The 22,182-nt window shown below is 43.3% G+C and overlaps 1 protein-coding gene across 2 annotated transcripts in view; it reads left to right on the top strand.

Moving 5' to 3' along the window:
- SLC24A4 (solute carrier family 24 member 4) overlaps nucleotides 1–13,713 on the top strand; it is a 141,121-nt gene extending 127,408 nt beyond the window's left edge. For both annotated transcript variants that reach the window (XM_006133660.5, XM_075926689.2), the window contains exons 14-17: nucleotides 140–254; nucleotides 3,587–3,699; nucleotides 4,562–4,627; nucleotides 6,871–13,713. In XM_006133660.5, coding sequence (XP_006133722.2) covers nucleotides 140–254; nucleotides 3,587–3,699; nucleotides 4,562–4,627; nucleotides 6,871–7,023 — 447 coding nt within the window. In that variant the 3' untranslated portion in view covers nucleotides 7,024–13,713. The remainder of the gene's footprint in view (nucleotides 1–139; nucleotides 255–3,586; nucleotides 3,700–4,561; nucleotides 4,628–6,870) is intronic.
- Nucleotides 13,714–22,182: the final 8,469 nt, after the last annotated feature.

The following is a 22,182-nucleotide window of genomic DNA, read 5'->3' as shown; positions in this document are numbered from 1 at the left end:
TGTGTTCCTGTGTCTGACCTTCCCAATGGCCACATCCAGATATTAAAGTGAAGAGTGAGTCCCAGTTGTATTGGAAATAGAGGATAAAAATAAGAGAGACTTCCCAGTTTTATTAAATGTCTGTTTTCCCTTCTCTCAGGTAACTGTTATTGGATACACTCTGGGAATCCCTGATGTTATCATGGGCATTACTTTCCTAGCTGCAGGCACGAGTGTACCAGACTGCATGGCCAGCTTAATAGTAGCAAGACAAGGTATCATTTCTGATCAAGTGTTCCAGAAATTTCATATTAAATATTATGTGCTTTGGTTTCTTTAATATGCAGGATTTTTCAAAAGGCTGTTTGAAATGCAGTAGGAATTATGGACAAGGGCTCCACTCTGCAAGGTGCTATACAAATACAGAACAAAAGTTGGTCCCCACCTTGTTACCACTCTGGTTACAAGTACAGGAAACTTATTATTTCCAAGAATTTGGAGCATTAGGAAAAGTTTAATATTCTTCTGGCATGTCATTCAACAACAAAACCTCAGCTGTGCAGCATAGATCAGTCAAATCAGAAAAATGTAATGTACACAAGAGCTAGACTTGAAGACATCAGCCATAAAAATAGTATCACACACACATACAAACAGTTTGCTGTTTGGACCATATCCTAGGTACTATTTGTAAAACTTGCATTGATTTCAAGAGGATGTTCTTAAGATGATGGGTAAAGATATTGGGAAGGGGGGAAGGAAATGATAAAAGTTAACTAGCTTCAAATATATTTCTTCTCCAACTTGGAGACACCCAGCATCTTCCCTTAGGCTCCATGAGTAGAAGTGAATTAATTTTAGCCATGCCAAGTTTAACTTTCCTATTAAAAAGGCAAAGATTTTCCAGGTTATATTTACAGGTATGTCTAGACTACATGGCTCTGTTGACAGAGCCATGTAAACTAGCTTACCCAACATATTCAATGAAGCAGGGATTTAAAAAATCCCTGCTTCATTAACATAAAAATGGCCACCGTGTTGTGCCGACAATCAACTGATCTGGCACAGCGCGGGAGTCAAGACGTGGATCGGTCGACAAAGTAAGCCTTAGTCGACCACTCCCTTATGCCTCGTGAAACGAAGTTTACAGGAGCAGTCGACAAAGGCTTCCCTTGTCGACCAATCCATGTCTAGACTCCCATGCTGTGCCGGATCAGCTGATTGTTGGCACACCGTGGCGGCCATTTTTATTTTAATGAAGCGGGGATTATTTAAATCCCCACTTCATTGACTATGTCGGGTAAGCTAGTTTACATAGCTCTGTCGACAGAGCAATGTAGTCTAGACATACCCTACATGGCTGAGCTTTTGATTTTTGTTAAGCTTTACTCTTTTAAATGAGAAATATTTATGGCAACATCCTTTACTATTGTTGCTTAAAACAAATAAGTATGAATGTGTTCATTTCTATCACCGTGAGAGAGGAACAGATAGTAATAATAGCATTTTTCAGTATTCTAGCTCCAAGAGCCCTTAATGCTAAAAGATGGCTCTTTGTTTTCCAGGCTGCACATAGGCTTCAGTGAACCAACAATTCAGAAATCATAAAATAGCCACCAGGCGCCAGTACAGTCCCACATCTGTAATGTAAGATGTGAACAACATAAATATATTTAAAATGTTTCATTTATGAATGCAAGCACTAAACATTTCACACAAAATCTGTTCTTTGAATATGTTTTGGATATGCCTCACAAAAAAGAATTATATACTAAAAATAATCCATTCTCCATTTCATATAAGGCATTGCATGTAAGAAAATCTCCCCAAAATAGATCCGCTGTTTTCAGAATTGGTATGGGACACTGTCCATTAAAATTGTTTTCTTTCAAGTATGATCTTTGAATCAGTAGATCTGAAGAAGAAATGCAGGGAGAAAAGTACTAAAATTGTATCAGTGTCATACCTTCATAATGCCTGAATCTGTTCAGAAAATAAATGCTACCATTCTTTATCTATGTTTATTAGAGTTTCTATAATAACTCAAAATGTTAAATGAGAAATCAATGGGGAATAAAGATAATCTGCTTAGTGCAGTTATTTTATAGTCCAGCTAATATTCTCTTGGGGGTTTATTATTGATCTCTGTGAGCCAGATGTTTGCACTAGAATATCACCTCATAACAGACAAAACCTGGTCAAGATTACTTGCTATGAGAATACAGGCAAGGAAAAGCTTGCTGAAGTGGCATATGGAGAATCACCAGTCTCTCATGTAACATGTGTAGGCCATGCATAGCGCTTTAATAGGATTCCCAATGGGCAAATGCGGATATACACTGACAGTGAAGGAAAGCAGCAAAAGGTTTCACCATAAACAGTGCCAGCCCACAACATTTTGGCATCTGAGGCGGGGAGCTCAAATGATGCCCCCGTGCACCCTCGCTTGGGCCAAAACTTTGAAAGGTCTCAATTCTGCCTTCTTCCTTTTCTACCCCTCTCAGGGTACTGTGCATCTAGAGCAGAGAGAATACATATGTACCAGCAGCAGACACAATTTTCCACACTCTGGGTCCTACTGGTGCTCCCCCCACACTCTGGCATCTGAGGCGGCCGCCCCAGTTCGCCTCATGGTAAGGCCAGCCCTGACCATAAACACAAACTCCAAGGATACCCCAGGGATGGACTGTCTGTGCTAATGACCATGTCTCACCATGTCAAGTCCTGCCTTGGGAGGAGAGGTTTTGCCTGTGATCCAGCTGGAGGTCTTTCGTGGCCTTCAGAGTTCTTCCACAAAGATAAACTTAATTGCAGAGCACTTTCAACAATAATAGATCTCTTCCTCCTTCCTGACAGGTATTTTGTGGATTTGGCAGTAGTACAGATAATTAAACAGGTCCTTGAGAGAGAAACAAATTGGGATGAGCACTCCTGCCATCCTTATTGTGGTATAAAAATCCAGAGGCCAGCTAATACTGAAAACAGGAGACAACAATTCAGTAAGAGCCAGGTTCTGGTGACCTTACCACCTGCTCACACTTGGTTCTCATAGTTCATTATCATTTGGGATTGTTTTTAAACAGTGAAATTTCTAAAGTGAACTTGGTGCTCACAGGTATAAGGGCGTAGTCCAGCTCAGTGATGAATGTCCTCTACTTCCATGCTGCTCAGCATTTTTCACAATCACTTTTCAGATTGGCTAGAGCCCACATTGCCAGAATACATCCTAAGAGAAACAATCTCCACCCACACTCAGGTTTTTACAGGGGAACTCGTGACCAGTTTTGCCCTGGGACTACAGAGTGAGCAGGACAAAGCTTTTCAACCTTTTTTACTCCCCTATCAAAGATGATACTCGCACAAAAGTATAGTGGTTGTGAGCATATTTTTGAAAGGTTATGTAAATATTATGCAAATTACCTGCTGAATTTGGGTACTTGGCAAATTGCCCATGTGGGAGCTGCAGTAGCACTTAGCTCATTTTGAAGTGTCATCAAAGCTGTTCAATGAACTTTCTCTTTCTCTCTCCTCCGCAGCCTCATTACAAAATGTTTGACTTGAGTGTGTTTCAACCTGAGAATTCTTGTTTGTGTTTCCCGCCCCGCAGGTCTTGGTGATATGGCAGTATCCAATACAATAGGAAGCAACGTATTTGACATTTTAGTAGGCCTTGGAGTACCATGGGGCATGCAAACTATGTTGATTGATTATGGATCAACGGTACGTATATATATGTTTGTTTTTATTTTTTGTATTTTGTTTTCAGAAAACATTGTAAAAATACTCAGCATTTTAAATGGTAATTAAATAAGACACCAGTTTATTTCCTGGCCAGAGAAAAAGGGAGGCATATTTTCTTGTCACAAGATGCAATTATTTTCCATTGCTTTCAAAGTGAGTTAATTGTAGCACAAGAATAGGACCAATTGTGTCTATTTCTGACTCTACTGTTGTCTGTTATCTGACTATGCAGCTTTGAGCAAATCTCGTTGCCACTCTGTGCCTCAGTTTACCTATTTATAAAATAAGGATGATGCTTACTCTCCTTGAGAGTGATTGACCAAAGGCAATATACAAGTGCTGGGGGGGGGGGATACTTAAGCAAGACTGATTATTTACACATTTGTTCTGATTCTTGTAAACATTATGTTCTCCCATGATAGTAAATTTTGCCATGAATTAAACATCTAGGATTTCTGACTTTTAAAATTGTAATTCGGGACTTGTCAATACAGTGAAGCAATGAGCACTGAAGCATTTCTAATGTGCACTAACGTGTTGCACATTAATTGGTCCAAGTAGACCTCTAGTTCATTTTAATGTAGTGCAGGCACACTGGGAAATGTTTAGTGTGCCTGAGCAGGATCAACACGGGTCAATTAATGCACCACACAATTATATACTTTAGAAATGACACTCCTGCAGCGTGCAGTTCCCTGTGACAAGCCCTTCATTTTGAATTTTAGACATTTTAAAAAATTAGAATAGAGAATATTATAAATCAAGAAGCAGTTAACTTTCTTTTGCACTTTTAATATGGTCTAAACATTCTAAAGTTCTCTTTTATATCTAATTTTCACAGGTTAAGATAAATAGCAAAGGGCTGGTCTATTCAGTTGTGCTTCTACTGGGGTCTGTAGCTCTTACTGTAAGTATTTCTGTGGTTCAAAATATGACCCCTTCGAGTATTTACTTCATGTCATAATTTGATATATACATTTACTCTGTATGTAGCAGCAGGAGAAACTGGAAGTACTTACCATTCTGAATAGCATTTGTTCATACAGAGCTTGATCTAGCATCCAGTTACTTCAGTGACATTAAATCTGGCGCTCAGCTCCCAGGTGGAGCTAAGTACCCCTCAGAAATGAACACATAAGGCCTAGTAAGTGAAACATTAATTTGGGTCTGAAAGCAATTCCAATGTATCTAGGGCCTGATCCGGAATGCATTGAAGTCAGTGGCAAAACTCTCATTGAGGCCGATGTGGGCAGAACCAGACTCTGAAAGTGCAAATATCCATTAACATTTGCTGACTATATTTCTCTAACTTTGGACCCTCAGAGGAGACTACATAACATATGTGGTCATCACCATAGACTTCACTTTGCTGTATATCTGTGGCTTATCTGTGTGTTGTACTAATGACACACTAAATGTGATGGTAGGATGATCAGGACTGCAAAAATCAGACCCTAGTCAATATACAATTATCTTGGCAATGCATCTTAACAGTGATCTGTACAGACATAATCCCTTTACCAGCCTAGCCCTCAGTAGAGATCATTGCTGGCTCTCATCTTTGTCACACCATGAAGCAATTTCCCAATTTATACTCTAAAAGACAAAAGTCATGTTGTATTTGAGCTTATTGTGTCATACACCTCCCCACACCCAGCAGTTTGGCAAGGTATGGGAGGGTTAGCTAAATGCTATTGTCAAAGGTGTCCATGAGATATTGATGGGCAGAATGACCAGGCTCCTGCCACAGCTGAAGCAATGTCATTTGAGTGCAAAAGCTACGGCACACTCCCATTACTCTCACTTATGTTGTTGGGGGTCCTCCATTTGAAATTCAGTTGGGGAGCATTAGTCCAGTCTTCATAGAATTGACCCAGAAGTTACAACTTGCTGGAGTTCAACCGAAAATGAAAGATTTAGAGACTGGATGTAGATGACGGAGGAACTTGAAAACTCGAGCTGCAGAGAACTGATCTCTTGTGCCAGACCAAATATTTTCAGTTGCATTTTGCATGGCCAGTGTTCAGCAGTGTCAGTGAGAATGTAGCAGTGCTGCATGAGTGGCATCATTCCAGCTCTGGATATGGTCACAAGTGAAAGAAACGGGATCATTCAAAAATCAGGTTGCTTTTATTTAGGAACCTAAATGTGAATTTAGGGAGCTGAACTTTAAGACAGCCACCCAGGTTTGAAAAATTTGGCCAATATCTATGCAGAGTACAAATTGGGTGGCATATATTTTGGCAAACTGTATGAAGGGAACAAGCCATGTAACTTCCCATTACTTCTAACCTCCTTTGATACTGTGTTCTCTGCATCTGAGCAGCTGTTGAAAGAAGTAAGGACCAGTGTCCCACACAACATAGATCTAGGGGACAGAACTGGAGGTTCTTTTACCTGATAACTTAGGCTGTACTAAAGCAATTAATGGGAGCTGCATGACTCAGAGTATGTTGAACCCGCACACTTATGAACCTGATTCTCAGTTAAATTAAGAGCTCTTCACAGAGCTCTAAAGGTTCTGAAAGTATCTCACAGTACCCTTATGTTGTAGCTGGTGGTGTAATTTCTAATGTGTGCACATATACCTACACTATCTGTGATCAATTACCAAGCTCAATATATAATGCAGCCACAGCAGCACAGATGGCAGCATGGACTAGGTGCCTGAATGTTACTAGGTCAGAGCCAGTGCTATTCCTGCTTAGGTTCCTGACTGAGCAAGCTCCACATCTGTCCTAAGACCTCTGAGAGTATGGTACTCAGGTCACTAGCCTGTGCCAATGCCTGCACTGCAGTGGCTACAAGCTATTTTTAGCAAGCTAGCTTAATCAAAGCCTGTGCTTATATGTCTGCCCAAGGACACATCTAGCTGCAGTGTGGATACACCCTAAATTACACCCACTTTAAGGATGTTTTATATGTTAGAGCAGTGTAAAGGCGGTTTAATGTAGCTGCAGATTAAAGCCTTATGATTAACTTGATCAGTTATGTGCCTTATCTCCATCTGAAAAAATTAAGTGTCCTTTTTGACCTGTAAAATGACCAAAACAGTATTTTAGCATGTTTAAAGACAGCAGATTCAAATGGTCCTCCTTTAAAGTTTGTGTCCTTTGAGATTCCATTAACTAATGCTTTGTATACTTGCAGGTGAGTGGAATCCATATAAATAAATGGAAACTTGACAGGAAACTAGGCTTCTACGTGTTGTTTCTTTATGCCATTTTCCTGTGTTTCTCTGTATTGATAGAGTTTAACGTCTTCACCTTTGTCAACTTTCCAATGTGCCGAGAAGATCTTTAAAACAAACCACAACCATGAGAGAGGCTTGACATAATCTTGATACTTTGTGCTATAAATGATAGGAGACATTTTATATTTCTACTTTCTCATCAGTAATCTGAATTTCTTTCCTGCTTTGTCGTCCAACAAGCACTTTTACTTACGTGAAAGGAAAGCAGACCTTTCTTTTAACATGCTAGCTCAAGGCAAGTAAAGCATTTTCCTCTTTGGGTATTGCTGTTCCATCATCCAACTTGCAGATCTCATGCAGAGAACTCAAAATTCCTTTTTTCGTGGTGTTCTGCTTTGGTTTTTATTCTCCCTATGCAGACAATCATGCACCGCCATTAGTCTGAACAAGATTAGAAAACACTCTCCTCTCTCTCACTCTTTTTTGATGTTTACTGTTTAATGGAAGAAGAAGAGGCTGGCGTAGTATTTTTCTTGGCTCCATTAAAGCATCAGAGCTACAGGACCAGAAAGTCCGATGAACATAACATGGCATGCACTGTTGTGGACATTTGTTTTTCCTCTTCAAGTGCTCTGTTTATAGAAGAACTGCATTGACATTTATAAGCCTTTGTTGGTGATTCTAAATATTAAATCACTCTCTTTTTAAAAAAAAATGTGCAGAACACATGAACAATTTTACAGAGAAAGAAGAGAAAATGATTAATAGTGTATCACTTTTGATGATGCACACTAAGAGAAAGAGTCTTAATCTTCAAAAGAGATTATACATGCAAATGTTGATACTTGAAAAATGTGTTATACCATCAGCAAGGAATCCTGTATAAATATAAACTAATATTTGTGAATATTAAAGCCTGTAAGTAACATTTTGCATTGGTACTAGTAAGCCCACTTTGTAATTTTACAAGAAACTTAAAGATTAATGTTCAACAGGGCACTCAGTTTCTAGGTACAATTGTTATCATCTGAAAAATTGAACATGAACACATTCCACACCTTCTTTCAATTTTGATGCCCCATGGGTTTGTGGGAGGGAAGAATTTATTTCATTATTAGTATATTAATCTCGAAGCTGCTTCATCTTCTCCATTTGTTTTTATACCCTCCCTCCCCCCCACAAACTTAATAGAGGTGGGCGCCCTGTACTATGTAGTACAAATAATAAATAACTCTGACAAGAACAAATCTATTATGGGAACTATCTCCTTAGTTGGACTGTATGCAGGAAGTTTTAAAGTGTGTCTAACTTTAGAGCCAAATTGTTTTAACCCGACACAGCCAGATTTTGATGTTCTTTGCACCTGTATAAATGTAGATTGAAACAGTTACTCTGGATTTTCCTGAGCGTAACTGAGAAGAATCTGGTCCATAGTAATGAGTAACATTACAAAAACTGTGTAATGTCACAGTTTGACCTGAAGTTACCGAGAAGATTAATGAAAAGTATAATATATTTTGAAACTGCTATTTAACTCTTAAGTGTATTTTAAAACTGTATATGAACAGAAAAGTATATAAAGGTTTCTAAAGAAGCACAATTAAATTTATATATATTTATTTTTTATTTTTAAAATATTTATATACAAATTATCAGATTCCTAAAGAAATGCATTAATATTTTGCACTTAAGACTATATATCAATATGCCCATTATTTGTCAAAAAGAATACTTTAAATTACTCCTAAAATACTTAAGAAATTAAATTGCTTATGGGGGGTTCTTTATATATATTCAATTTATATGATTAATATATGAATAATAATTCCTTTCAAAGCACAACCTCAATTACCCCAGGCAGCGTGTTTATAATTAAGGTTATTTTGGGGGTACGTATGAGGATACTAACTAATTAACTTATTTTGCTGTTACATTTTAATAGTAATGGGATCCTTTTAATATAGTCCTAAAGAAAAAGAGCAACATATCTGTTATTTGTCTTACTGTCCTTTGTTCCAAATGTCAGTATTAGTGACCAAGCTAAGATTCTGAGGAGTTACCTTGCTCAAGTGACTGAATTCATCAATCCTAAAGATGGCAACAAAAGGCATTTGACTAAGAGGCTTTGTCAGATAGGTAAATGTGACCAGTATGTGCAAATTACTGGGAGACAAATGTAATGGCATTTGAAATACTTTCACTGTGGTTTCACATGGGAAGAGGTTGAATCCATGCACACCTGTGTTATCCTTATATTTTAGAAAGGCTGTAAACCAGGGCAAAACTGTACCTCAGTGACATAGCCCCTGCCCTCTTTATTCCCCTCCATTCCAGGAGGATAATTATCCTATAATGGGAGTAATTTATTGTGCCCCTTATATTGGCTCATATGGGCTGGCTGGCTGGCATGGGAAAGCAGAGCCTAGGTTCCACCCCACTCTTCATCTACCTACCCCCGGACAGGTAGTGGGGAGTCGCAAGCTCACTGCATCCACTTACCTTCAGACCCAAATCTAGGTAGCCCTGGTGGAGCATAATGGGTATTCCTAAACTACAGGACCATAGCCTAAGTTACAGTCAAGCCCCTATTGATCAGTTGGGGCACCAGCAATTTGTTGCATCAACAAGTTATACCATTTTACACATTTATGGATTCAAAGACAATAATAGGCTGGATCTGGGTATTTTGGAGCCAAGCAAACCTCAAAAGATGAGAGACCTTTTGCTGGTTCTATGGCAGCCAGTCCTAAACACGCTGGTTGGAATTACTGGGTATGCTAAATATTTATTTGAATTACCCTGCCTATAAGGATGTCGTTATCATGGTCGAGTAAACCTATTCTATAGTTAACTGTTATATTTTGTCCTAATCAGAGATTGTCCCAAAACAAAACGTTAGACTCAAATTTCACAGATTGGTCTCATCTCTATAATGGGCCCTGGAAGAATAGTGACCCATTTTGTCTATCCCTCAATTTGGAGGGCATTTGGATTGTGAATCCGTGCTGACTCTGAACCCCATGGCTCAGCCTCCCCATGTCTAGCATTTATAATGTTACAGATAATCTACCAATCTAGATAATCTAGAAATAATTACTGATAAAAATCTCATCTAATGGGACCAGGTGAGCAGGGATATGTACTTTGCCAAAGAAGTATTATGCACTGTATCAGGGCCTTGATGAAAAAGTTATGTAAATTAGCTTACTCTGAAGCTTTTCCTCTATACACTTTCTCCGTATACAAAAATAAAGAAATAAATCAATATAATCCAAGCCATGCAGATAAACTGAGTGGCTTGAGAAAAATCGTTTTGAGGGTCAGGAGCCACTTGTTTTATACTGTCTGAATACCTTCAAGATGCTATATAACATACCAATAATATACTTGTGCCTTCTGTGTGTAAAAGTATCACTCATATGGTCCGAAAAACATGACACATTTGGGAGCTTTCCAGTAAAAAAAAAATGAAAAGCAGGGATTCATGTTTGCCTTCCTGAAATTATTAAAATTATAAATCACATCTGTTCGCATTGTGTATGTAAAAATCTGCATCTGTTTGTTCTATTAACCCTGACAGAGTTAGCTAGATCAGTCTGGAATTTATGTTGTGTTATTGCATAATATAGTTACTGTTTAGTGCATGAGTGAAAAGAAAACTGGTGAATGTGAGAGGGGAAACTGTTAATGTGATACAGAAGTTGCCAAGAAAATAGCATTGAAAAATGGTACGACTCCAGAAAAAAATATTCTCAATCCAGCAAAGCTTAACTTCAGTAAAACTGGTCACACGCTTAAAGTTAAGCAAGTCTTTATGTGCCTTGCTGGATTGGAGCCTAAATAAACAACAGATCATGATCTCCGGGCTTTGTATCACTTTCGTTTCCCTTCCATCTCATATTTCATAGACTCCCTTAAACAAAAAGGTAGGGCCAGAATCTAATGTTATACTGTAGAAGTCCCTGAGGATTTACACCGCTGTAACTGACGGAACTTGCCACCTCCCTTTTGTCTTTAAAACTTATGAAAAATTGGGCTCCTTTCTAAATGTTTCATAATCTACAAGACATGAAAAATCATCTGTCTTTAGTGGAGCAGGCTGTGGGGAAAGGAGTTACCTCCCAAATGGAGTAAACTACCAATGGAAAGGAAGGAAAATAGACTGAGGACCTGTTGCCTGCAGAACTGTTCCTTTCTGTTACTATCCCCTCACAGTAGCACAGTGGAGACAAAAGGTAAACTGCCCTTAGGGTAGACAGAGGCATGTAAAATAGGCTACCCGACATAGTCAATGAAACGGGGATTTAAATATCCCCGGCTTCATTCAAATAAAAATGGCCGCCGCACTGTGCCAGCTCAGCTGATTGTCGGCACAGCGCGCGAGTCAAGACGCGGATCGGTCGACAAGGGAAGCCTTTGTCAACCGCTCCTGTAAACCTTGTTTCACGAGGCATTTTCCTTTCAGCACAGTCATCATTAGTGTGCCAATATATATATATATATATATATAGTTTTATTGGTTTAAGTTTTAATTATTAAGGATCCTGTCAAGATTTAAGAGATAACACCACATTTTTCCTTGCATTATTTTTACACTCTAATTACACAGAATTTCCATTCCTATCACTGGATTCCTTTGTGAATGTGCGTAAAATTCATGTACTTGATTGAATTTCTTCTTTAGGTGTTTTGGTCTAATTGTGCAAGTTTCCTGCCAATTATTTTTCTTATTTTCCTTTGCAAGGCTCATTCCTGGGTGGGTTGAAATGGTATGTCATGTATTTGTAACCTGGGTTGGTGTTTTCAATGGTGTTTATAAGCACTGCCTGATAATGAAACCCTTTAAGCTTCTTGTGTAGTTTAAGGCAAACACCGAATGACATTTATACACTGACAAAACCAAAGAATTTTACTATTAAATAATCCAGCACCTTGAAATGTAAAATTCTGTAGCAGCGGGCTTCATATCTTTTGCTTACTTGTGTTCAAACACTAAAAAGAAATTTTAAAATGTGTACCTGATAACTTAATATATATTGTCCTTTTTATTTCCTTAAGTTGGAACCCTAAACTTGTTCTAAATTTGCTGGGTGGCAGGATAGGAGGATTGATATGTTAGCTAACTGCAGGCTTACAGAGGAATTCAGTTCCCATAGTCCTGCATCAAAACCAGTTTTCAGCTTTTTTGAAAAACTGTGTACCCAAGTGATCAATGCTCCATTTGAAAAGAAAAGAACTGCCTTTCAGATAACCCCTAAGTATTCTAATTACTAGCCTACCACCACCAAAATAGTTATCTAGAACAAAAAATGCACATATTAAAACAAACTTTCTGTGGGGTCGTCTTGAACCTACATTTATGTATTTCTAGTGGCTTTTACTGTACTGGCCTCATCATAGTGCCTGTGGAAGAACACAGCACTCCAGTGTGTGCAGTCTTTAAGCTTTTTCCCAGGGCCAACGCTAAGGTTCTGCACATGCAGAATTGGTGGTATGTGTAGCACCTCCTACACTCGCTCATATAGGTGATGAACACGGCAATTCATGTATCGCATGTTCTGCATATTACCGTTCTTTTGGATTACAAAGCACTGTCTAAAAGATGGGAATGGGAATGGGAATGGGAAACTACTGTCATTTTCATATTACCTTAAAGGTGATTGTTGGTAAGTAATTAATCTTGGGTTTGTTGATCTTTGAGATTATCTCAGCAAACTTGAAAGGCAAATGTGAAGGTTGATGTATGGTATCCAAATATATCAGTCAGAGAAGAAATCTCCAAAAAATCTGCCCCCGAGCCTTTTTTTTCCCATAGAGTTGTTGCAGCAAGATTATGGCCATTATTCATATACTGTTTCGGTATGCAAGAAATAAACCTGCTAACACGGCAGCAGTTATGTTCAAAATGGCTGAAATTGTGCAACAAAGCTATGACTAAATTCCTGCCCTCACTTACTTTGGACTTACTTTTGGATTTTTGGAAACTACTGTAATGTCCCTGGAGTTAGTCCAGGTTTACACCAGTGTAACCAAGGGCAGAATTTGGCTCCCATTATCTCCTCTATTGCCAAAAAGCCTTTGGTGTCATTTGTGAAGACCTGAAGGTATGCATCTACACTATGGTCATGGGGATAAACATGAGCTACCTTAATCTACCCGACTCTGGTACTGGGGCAATGAAAATGCACCAGTGTACACGTCAGTGGAGGCTAGCAGTCTATGTAATCTACCCAGGGTTCAGGGAGGTCTTGTATAGCTCATGCTGAAGCATTCACTGCCTTCTGGCTTCACTGTTCTGGTACCTGAGCTAGCTAGATTAAAACTAGCTTGAGTGTGTCTATCTGAGCTTCAGTCAGACTCTGTGACTACAGTATAGACATGTTCTGAAATGATCCTTTTAAATGTTCTTTTATTTAATAATTGCAGGCATTTGCAATGCATCCTGCGGAGGTTCAGTACCTCTTTAAATACTACGATACATTTCTTGAGCTGCTCAGTTTGAAAAAAGAAAGTGACAACTTTGTAAACTGTAAATAACAGAAATCTATTTATCGCGTTATTTATTTTTTCAATGACTGTGACCTTATGCACTGTGATATGGGGTCCTTTGTACAGAGATGTATGTCATGAAATCCAAATGGAATTAATGTGATAATTTGTTACAAAATGTTGGCATGGCATTTGATTATTTTTATTGTGAAAATTTTAAAAAATAGTTATGAACTATAAATTTATAAAGAACCTAGTGGTCAGTATTGTAATGTTCTATATATCAACATGTACACTGTCAATAAAATGTATAAGACCAACATGAGTGTTTCTCTCTAGTTCTCTGAAATAGCATGTCTGATGGCATGAACACAAGTGAAACACCATCATGCTGACTGTCAAAAATCTAAAAAACAATGGACTGGAATATGGTTCCCTTCCTTATATTTAGCAGCACCTCACTCTGCATTGGGTGAAATCCTGGGCTCATCAAAATGTATGGCAAAACAGCCACACAGAGCAGTGCAGTCAAACTATTCATCAATTGACTTAAACAGGGCTTCCTGTGAGTAAGTGTATCACAGTTTGGACCACAGTCATTCTAAAATTACCCCTTTACTCTCATTGGACTAGAGTATAGGTGGCACACGAGCCGATTTTTACTGGCACGTGGGGCGGGAGTTCAGCCCTGCCCCTCCTCCCCCGCACAGCGAGAGCCCACACTGCCGCTTGAGTCTTGTGGTCGGTGTGCAGCCGTAGAACCAGCTTCAGGGGGCAGGCAGGGTATGTCTACACTACAAGGTTAATTCAAACTAACAGCAGTTAGTTTGAATTAACTTTAATAGGTGCTACACATGCAAACCGCTAGTTCGAACTTAATTCGAACTAGCGGAGCGCTTAATTCGAACTAGGTAAACCTCATTCTACGAGGACTAACGCCTACTTCGAATTAAATAGCTCAAATTAAGGGCTGTGTAGCCACTTAATTCAAACTAGTGGGAGGCTAGCCTGTCCCAGCTTGCCCTGGTGGCCACTCTGGGCACAACCAGGGAAACTCTTCTGCCCCCATCCGAGCCCCAGAGCCCTTAAAGGGGCACGGTCTGGCTATGGTGCCCATGCCAGGTGCAAGCCTGCCAGCATCCAGCCAGCAGACCCTGCACCTGGCACGGCACGAGCCAGCCACCCGCTGCCACCCAGCCCTCCGCCTCTTCCCGGGACCAGGCTGGCGGCTCCCAGGAGCCTGCCCGCGTTTGCAAGAGGCGGGCACCCGCCTAGTCTAGTGCAGAGATCGTGGACCTCATCCAGATTTGGGAGGAGGCCTCCAACGTCCACGACCTCCGCACTAGGCACAGGAATGTGGCCATCTAGGGCAGGATAGCTGCCAGCCTGGCCACCAAAGGCCACATGCGAACCCAGGAACAGGTTTGCCTGAAAATCAAGGTGGTCCAGTGAGCCCTGAGCTTAGAACATAATAACGGCCGTACTGGATCAGACCAAAGGTCCATCTAGCCCAGTAGCCTGTCTGCCAACATCAGCCAACACCAGCTACCCTGGAGGGGATGGACCGAAGACAATGACCAAGCCATTTGTCTCGTGCCATCCATCTCCAGCCTTCCACAAACAGAGGACAGGGACACCACTCCTACCCCCTGGCTAGTAGCACTCCATGGACCCAACTTCCATGACTTTATCTAACTTCTCTTTAAACTCTGTTCTAGTTCTAGCCTTCACAGCCTCCTGCAGCAAGGAGTTCCACAGGTTGACTATTTGCTTTGTTAAGAAGAACTTTCTGTTATTAGTTTGAAACCTACTACCTATTCATTTCATTTGGTGTCCTCTAGTCCTTCTATTATGGGAACTAATGAAGAACTTTTCTTTATGCACCCTCTCCACACCACTCATGATTATATAGACCTCTATCATATCCCCCCTCAGTCTCCTCTTTTCCAAACTGAAAAGTCCCAGTCACTTTAGCCTCTCCTCATATGGGACCTGTTCCAAACCCCTGATCATTTTAGTTGCCCTTTTCGGAACCCTTTCCAAGGCCAAAATATCTTTTCTGGGGTGAGGAGATCACATCTGTACACAGTACTGAAGATGTGTGCGTACCATAGTTTTATACTTCCCCTCCTCCTTCTTCCCCTGGCTTCCACATTCCAGCTCCCTCCTCCCAGGTTTCCCTCTCCCCTCTCCCACCCTCTCTCTTCCCCTCTCCCACCTCCTTTTCCCAGCCTCCCTAGAGATTAATCCCACTCTCCCACCCCCAGTTTTTTTAAATAAAGAGAGTTTCTATTTTTGAACACACGTGTCCTTTATTTTTTACATCAGGAAGGGGGGCTAGAGAGGGGTAAGTGGAAGGAGGTGAGGGAGGAATGGGGTACAAGCCCCCGATGGGGAGGATTGGGGTGGCTCTGCGGGTTCCTCGGGGTGGAAGCTCTCCTGCAGGGTCTCCTGGATCCTGACATCCCCCCGATTGACCCCCCCCGCCCGGAGAGCAGTCTGCGGCAAGTGCAGCCAGGTTGATGGCCGAGTGCTGTGATGTGCTGAGTGAGGGCACTCAGGGCACTCCAAGACAGGACTGCTTTGCTGTCCCTCATCGAGGTAGACAAGCAAGCGGGGAACCCTGAGAACTGTCTGTCCAGGGTGGAGGTCGGGTCCCTTTAAGCATGGCCCTCGGCTAGCCTGAGATAGCAGCTCCACACTCTAAGTCGTAACCTGATGCCCTGCCGGCACTGCTTCCGGCCATCCTTAACCTCAGTTCAGGGTCCACTCAATGTGGACACGCTAGTTCGAATTAGCAAAATGCTAATTCGAACTAGTTTTTAAGTCTAGATGCACTAGTTCGAATTAGCTTAGTTCGAATTAACTAATTCTAACTAAATTAGTTCGAATTAGTGCTGTAGTGTAGACATACCCGGAGAGAGGCTGCAGATTGGGCAGTGTGCCAGCCAGCAGTTGGTGCTCTCCCCCTTCTCTGCCTGCCCAACTCCATTATAGAAGAGATCCAGTGGAAGCAGCAGTGAGCCGGTGAAAGCAGGTGAGTTGCTGCTGCTGTTGGGTGCATGGGGGCTCAGCTAGACTGGCTCTGGTGGCTGGGGCTTCGGCCATGTGGGCTGTTCCTTTGGCAGTGGGGCTGAACCCAGGGGCTGCTCCTGGGTGGCTGGGATGGGGGTGTGGGCTACGTGGCTGCTCCTCCAGTAACAGAGCCGCGGTAGCAGGGCAGAGGCACCCAGCAACCCAGCTGGGGATGGGGGCAGCACGTGTGTGACTACATAGGCTGAGTGGGGGAAAGAGGGAGTGGGCAGGTGCTGGCATTGGAGTGAGGTGGAAGCAGGGAGGCAGTTTGTCTGTGCTGTGAGGTGGAGGAGGGGAGTCCTGGGAGTTAAGACAGCACAGACAGCTGGTGCCTGATACTTTGAGAAGCAGGATTTTATCCCAGCCCCCACCTGGCCGGGGGGAAGAGATTCCACAGGGATGGGGGGGGGGGGAAGGGAGTAGGTGGGTGCTGGCATCTCTGTAGGGAGGTGGAAGCGGGGGACAGTTTACTGGGGAGTCTGACTGAACACTCAGAGGCTTGTGTGCTGCTTCAGGTATCAAACTACAAGCCCAAGACTGGAGAACTCAGCAAGGCAAAGCAAGGCTAAGGATCACACTAACCGGTAAGATCTGCATCTTAATTTCTTTATTAATGAAGCTGCTGTAAGGACTATTATTGACTTTAAAAAGTATCGCCAGCACTCAGACCCATACATACCGGTGAATAAGTTAAATCTCGGAAAACCACTTCTGAAAGGTTGCTGACCCCTGGACTATACTATGTTGTTAAGCACCACCCAGCTGAGTTAAGCATCACCCCAGGAAGAATTATAGCCAGGGAAACACCTGAGTCAAAATACCTCTCCTGTTTCCTCTGGCTCTGAGCGGAGTAATGTTCTGCTGGCTGTAACACTTCCAAGGGGAACCCAGAGTTATGAGGGGCGTTGCTGTCAGCTGACCTTGACATGAGGAGGGGTGTCTGTGCCTGCCATGGGTCAGCTCCCCACCTCCACCAGATATGGCCAATGTAGACTCACTCATCAAGCCATGGCTGTTACTTTTAGAATGGCCAAGTGTCCATTTTCCAAACACACCATCCCTCAAAAGGAACCTGGCAGTGTGGATACTACGGGTACATCTTCACAGCAGGGCTAAAGTCAAAATAAGCTACACAACTTCAGCTACAGCTACATCTACACTACGAGGCTTTTTTGGAAAAAGCTACACAAATTGCATTCTGCAATTTGTGTTCCTTTTTTCAATAGTTTTTTCAGAAGAGGCTTTTCCAAAATTTGGCCTGTCTATACTGGACCAAATTTTGGAAAAGCCTCCTCTTTCAGAAGAGCCCTTCTTCCTCGTAGGAGGAAGATAGGGCTTCCAAAAGAGTGTGTCTACTCTTCTGCAGAAAAAAGCTGAAGAGCAAATGCATTTCCTGGATGGAGTTTTTCCGGGATATCTCCAGTAGTCTAGACATAGCCCATGTCAATTGTGTAGTTTAAGTGGAAATAGCTTACCTCAGCTTTAGGTGCTGTCTGACAGCAGGGAGTTGAAGGAAGAGCACTCTTCTTCCGACTTCCCTTACTCCTCATGAAATGAGGGTTACAGGAGTCAGAGTAAGCAGTCCAGCCACAGCTGCTGCTCTTCCCACCCCTCCACCCGAGTTGCGGAAGCTGCTTACTATAGCTGACCAAAGGATATGTCTACATTGCCAGGCTATTTTGAAATAAGTTATTTTGAAATAACTCACAAAATAACTATTTTGAAATAAGCTTATTCCTCTTCGCAAGCAGGAGGTGTTATTACAAAATAACAAGCCCATTATTTTGAAATAACAGGCTTGTAGCGTAGACACACACTGTTATTTTGGAATAACGTCAGTTATTCTGAAAAAAACGCTGCTGTGTTGCGGTACCCTAAGGGCATGTCTACACTGGGGAGTTATTTCAAAATAACTCCCCTTATTTCAAAATAACAAGACGAGCATCCATACTATCAAGCCTGTTATTTCAAAATAACGGGCTTGTTATTTTATAATAACAACTCCTGCTTGCGAAGAGGAATAAGCTTATTTCAAAATAGTTATTTTGTGAGTTATTTCGAAATAACATATTTCAAAATAGCCTGGCAATGTAGACATAGTCTAAATCTGGTCAGCTATAGTAACCAGCTTCCGCCACTCGGGGGGAGGAGCAGGAAGAGCAGCAGCTGTGGCTGGAGCCACATGGAGGAGCTGCTGTCTGCTCTGCTGCTGACACCGGTCAGAGGAGTGGCTAGCTCTGGCTCCACAAGGTAGGTGTGTCCGCCATAGGGAGGTGCCTGAGGAATCCTGTGAGGAACCCGCCATGGCCCCTCACTATGGGGACCGGCACCTCCCCACCCAGCCCTTTGTTCTGGAGACTGCCCCTCACTGTGCCTCATTGCCTCAGCCCTGTCTCCTCGCTAAGGGAAACACTCTCCCCACCCCTGGCCCTTACTCTGGGGAATAACCCCTGCTGTGCCTTGATTGCCTTAACCCTGGTCCCTTACTATGGAGACTGACCCCTCCCCACCCCAGCCTCTTGCTCTGGTGCTGACACCTGCTGTGCCCCAGTTACCCCAGCTCTGGCCTCTTGCTGTCGGAACTGACCCCTCCTTACATGTGTCACTTCCTTTGGGGACCAGCTCCGGCTGTGTCCTGCTGGGGACCAACCTATCTCCTGCCTGACCACTTGCTCCCAGCACCAAGCCCCACTGTGCCCCGGTTACCCCAGCCTTAGCCCCTCATTACAGGGACCAATTTCTCCTTGCTCTGGCCCTTGTTCCAGGGAATCACCCTTTTCCTGCCCCTTGCTCTGGAGACTGACCCCCACAGTGTCCTGCTATACCCTGGCCCATTGCTTCAGGAGCCACCGCCACCTCTGCCCCACTGGCCCTGAGTGGAAAATTGGGCAGAATAGGCAGCTGGTGAGTCCCAGGAGACCGGGGGGAGGGGAAGAGAGGAGTGAGTGGCAGGAATAGGTCCCTTGTGGAAGCCATGGGGTGAGGAAGGGTCAAGGGTGTTGTCAGCAATTAGAAAGGTGGCAGCCCTAGTTACATAACAGGCAGGGCAACTGGTGAGGAAGGACACAGCGGGGAGCACCAGTCATGTGACTGGCCGCTCTCCCCGCATGGCTTTTCCCCACCCCACTGAGACAATCCCCCAGGTCCCACCATCCCCCACCCCTGCTCTGCCCTCTCTCCACCTCTTCCTGGCCCTTCCTCTACACCCACCCCCTACCCCAGCCAGGGGTACTCGCCAGGGTCTGGCGCCAACAGCAGGGGTGGGCCCCCCACACTCACTCATGGCGGAGGGGAGAAGCAGAGCAACATGGCCATAACCTACTCCTCTTCCCCAGTTGCCAGCCATGTTGCTGAGCTTCCCAATGGTGAGTGGAGGGGGTGGTCCCGCCTCTGCTCTGCGTGCTGCAGCTACGATCACTGCTCCACAGCACACAGCATTTGTACTCGATTTCACTGTAAACATATCTAAGGGCTTGTCTGACTTACAGCTCCACTCCAGTGCAGCTGCGCTGCTGTGTAGAGCTCATTGAAGATGCTACCTATTCTGACAGGAGAGCTTCTCCCATTGACATAGGCACTGCCCCTCCATTAGAGGTGGTTGCCGTGTTGATGGGAGAAGCCAGAGGTCAGATAAGTATGACTATGTTGCTGAGGAATGTGGGTTATTCGCACCCCTGAGTGATGTAGTTCAGGCCACTGATGGGGCAAGAATATGGGCACTTGCTCTGGGCCTGAGGATTCAGAAGGGCCCAGGGCTCCCAGCTGCCATCACTGCTACTGTGGCAACTGCACTCGAATCCCTGGACCCTTTAAATGGCTGCCAGAGCCCCACATGGCACACTCCAGGCTGGACAAAGGGCTGGTGGAGGATGGCACTTAGGGCTCTGCCCCTTCTGTATGAGACCTCGACCCCTTCAGAGAGCACAAAGACGTTCTCCCCTCTACCCCCCCTTGGCAAGTCTGTCAGCCCCACTGATATAGTTACACTGATATAAGTTGGTTACGAAGCCCAAGCCTACGTTTAGCAAACCACAGAAATTCAAGTAATAGCAAGTAGAAGTATTAGGAATAAATGGTTACGTGTAAATCCATTCTAGAACCGAGATGTAAAATTTACAATCGGGGTGGCTTAGACAAGTACGTGTGGTCAGTTTGCCTCCTCAGTGAAGGACCCCCTGTGTTGCTTTGCAATCCAAGATGTAAGAGATTAATTCTTTGCATTCGTAAATAGGACACACACCCAACCACATGTTTATTCTGGTAGATTTCCTCTCCTGCAGATTTTGCAATCGCTTCTTTTGTGTGTGACTGGATATGCAAGTGTGTGTGCATTGTGAGGCATTCAATGCACAGTATGCAAATAGCCAAACAAGGTGCCCATTGTCTTCTGACTGAAAAGATTGTCTCCAAGTATGTCCCCAGCTTACTACCTGCCTTAACTCCAAGACCTTGAGAACGTAGGCACCAACTTCCTCTTTACCCAGGACATGCTCGATATCTCTCCCCTGCCTCAGGCCCTGCCCCCACTCCACTGAAGACACTATTCCTGCCTTCCTCTTTCCCAGTTTTCTCCGCCCCCGCTCCTGAGCATGTCCTGCCCCTGCACTTCCCCTCTATCCCAGCATCTCCTGCACACGGCAGAGCAACTGACTTATGGCAGGCAGGAGGCGCAGGGAAGGAGGGGAAAGGAGTTGGACAATGGGGCTTCCAGTGCAGGGCAGGGGAGAATGCTAGAGGGTGGGTGGGAGGCTTGGCAGCTGGTGGCTGCTATGCAGCCGTTAATTTTTTTCCATGGATGTTCCAGCCCTGGAGCAGCCACAGATGCAGCATCTATGCTTGAGAACAAAATTTCCAGTATAAATATATAATTCCTTAAATATTATCCATACCACATTTTGCAATGATTGCGACGGGAGAGATACATTTGTGGGCGACTATAATATAGAGCTGCTCCCTCAGAAGGGCTGTATTGTGACTATTGGGATTTAGAGATGTCCCTGGATGCTGAGAGCCTAGTGTTGCTGTGTACAGCAGTTCACCACCACGTTCTCATTTGTTTTTAAAAAGTATTAAAATCTCATTCACTGGTTTATTGTTTCATGAACCCCAAGGTCATGAAGAGCCTTCACAGGCCATGCTGGAGCAAACTATTATGCATCAGTCTGTCTCAAGGGATCCCTGTAAAACCATTTGCCCCTGCTGTGCCCTCTGCCAGTAGGCACCGAGTGGTCACTGCATCACACTGATCTATACTTTTGCCATGCCATGAAGGATCATCATTAAGGCCCACAAACTTATTTCCCACCTCTCCCTCCTCCTAGGAGGAGGGCAGTAACAGGTTACGTAGCCCCACTTACTCCTATGTACCCTGGCCCAAGACCAGGGTAAGCCATATTAGGGTCAAAGGAGTGCCGAGTTCATGTTGCAATGTAGCCTATACGTAAGAGAAACTGTCACATTCCAAAAAAAGAAATGAGGTGCAAAGAGTTTATTGAGACTTGATCTAAGTAATTTGTTTACAATTAGAAGATTTACCCGGAGTTGCTCAGGTCCTTACGTCAATTTTTGTTTTTTGTTTCATTTGAATCATTGCTCTGAGGTGGGGCTGGAATGAGGGATTCAATATGCAGGCTTCCCTCTGGGAGAGCGGACTAACCCAGTCCTCTTTGACTGCAGCAGCACCTTCTCCCCAACCTTGCTGCTGT

This window comes from Pelodiscus sinensis, chromosome 5, assembly GCF_052426305.1.
Source record: "Pelodiscus sinensis isolate ZL-2025 chromosome 5, ASM5242630v1, whole genome shotgun sequence".
In the NCBI taxonomy this organism is placed as follows: Eukaryota; Metazoa; Chordata; order Testudines; family Trionychidae; genus Pelodiscus; species Pelodiscus sinensis.
The sequence above is the reverse complement of the archived record's forward strand: the minus strand, read 5'-3'. Positions and strand labels throughout refer to the sequence as shown.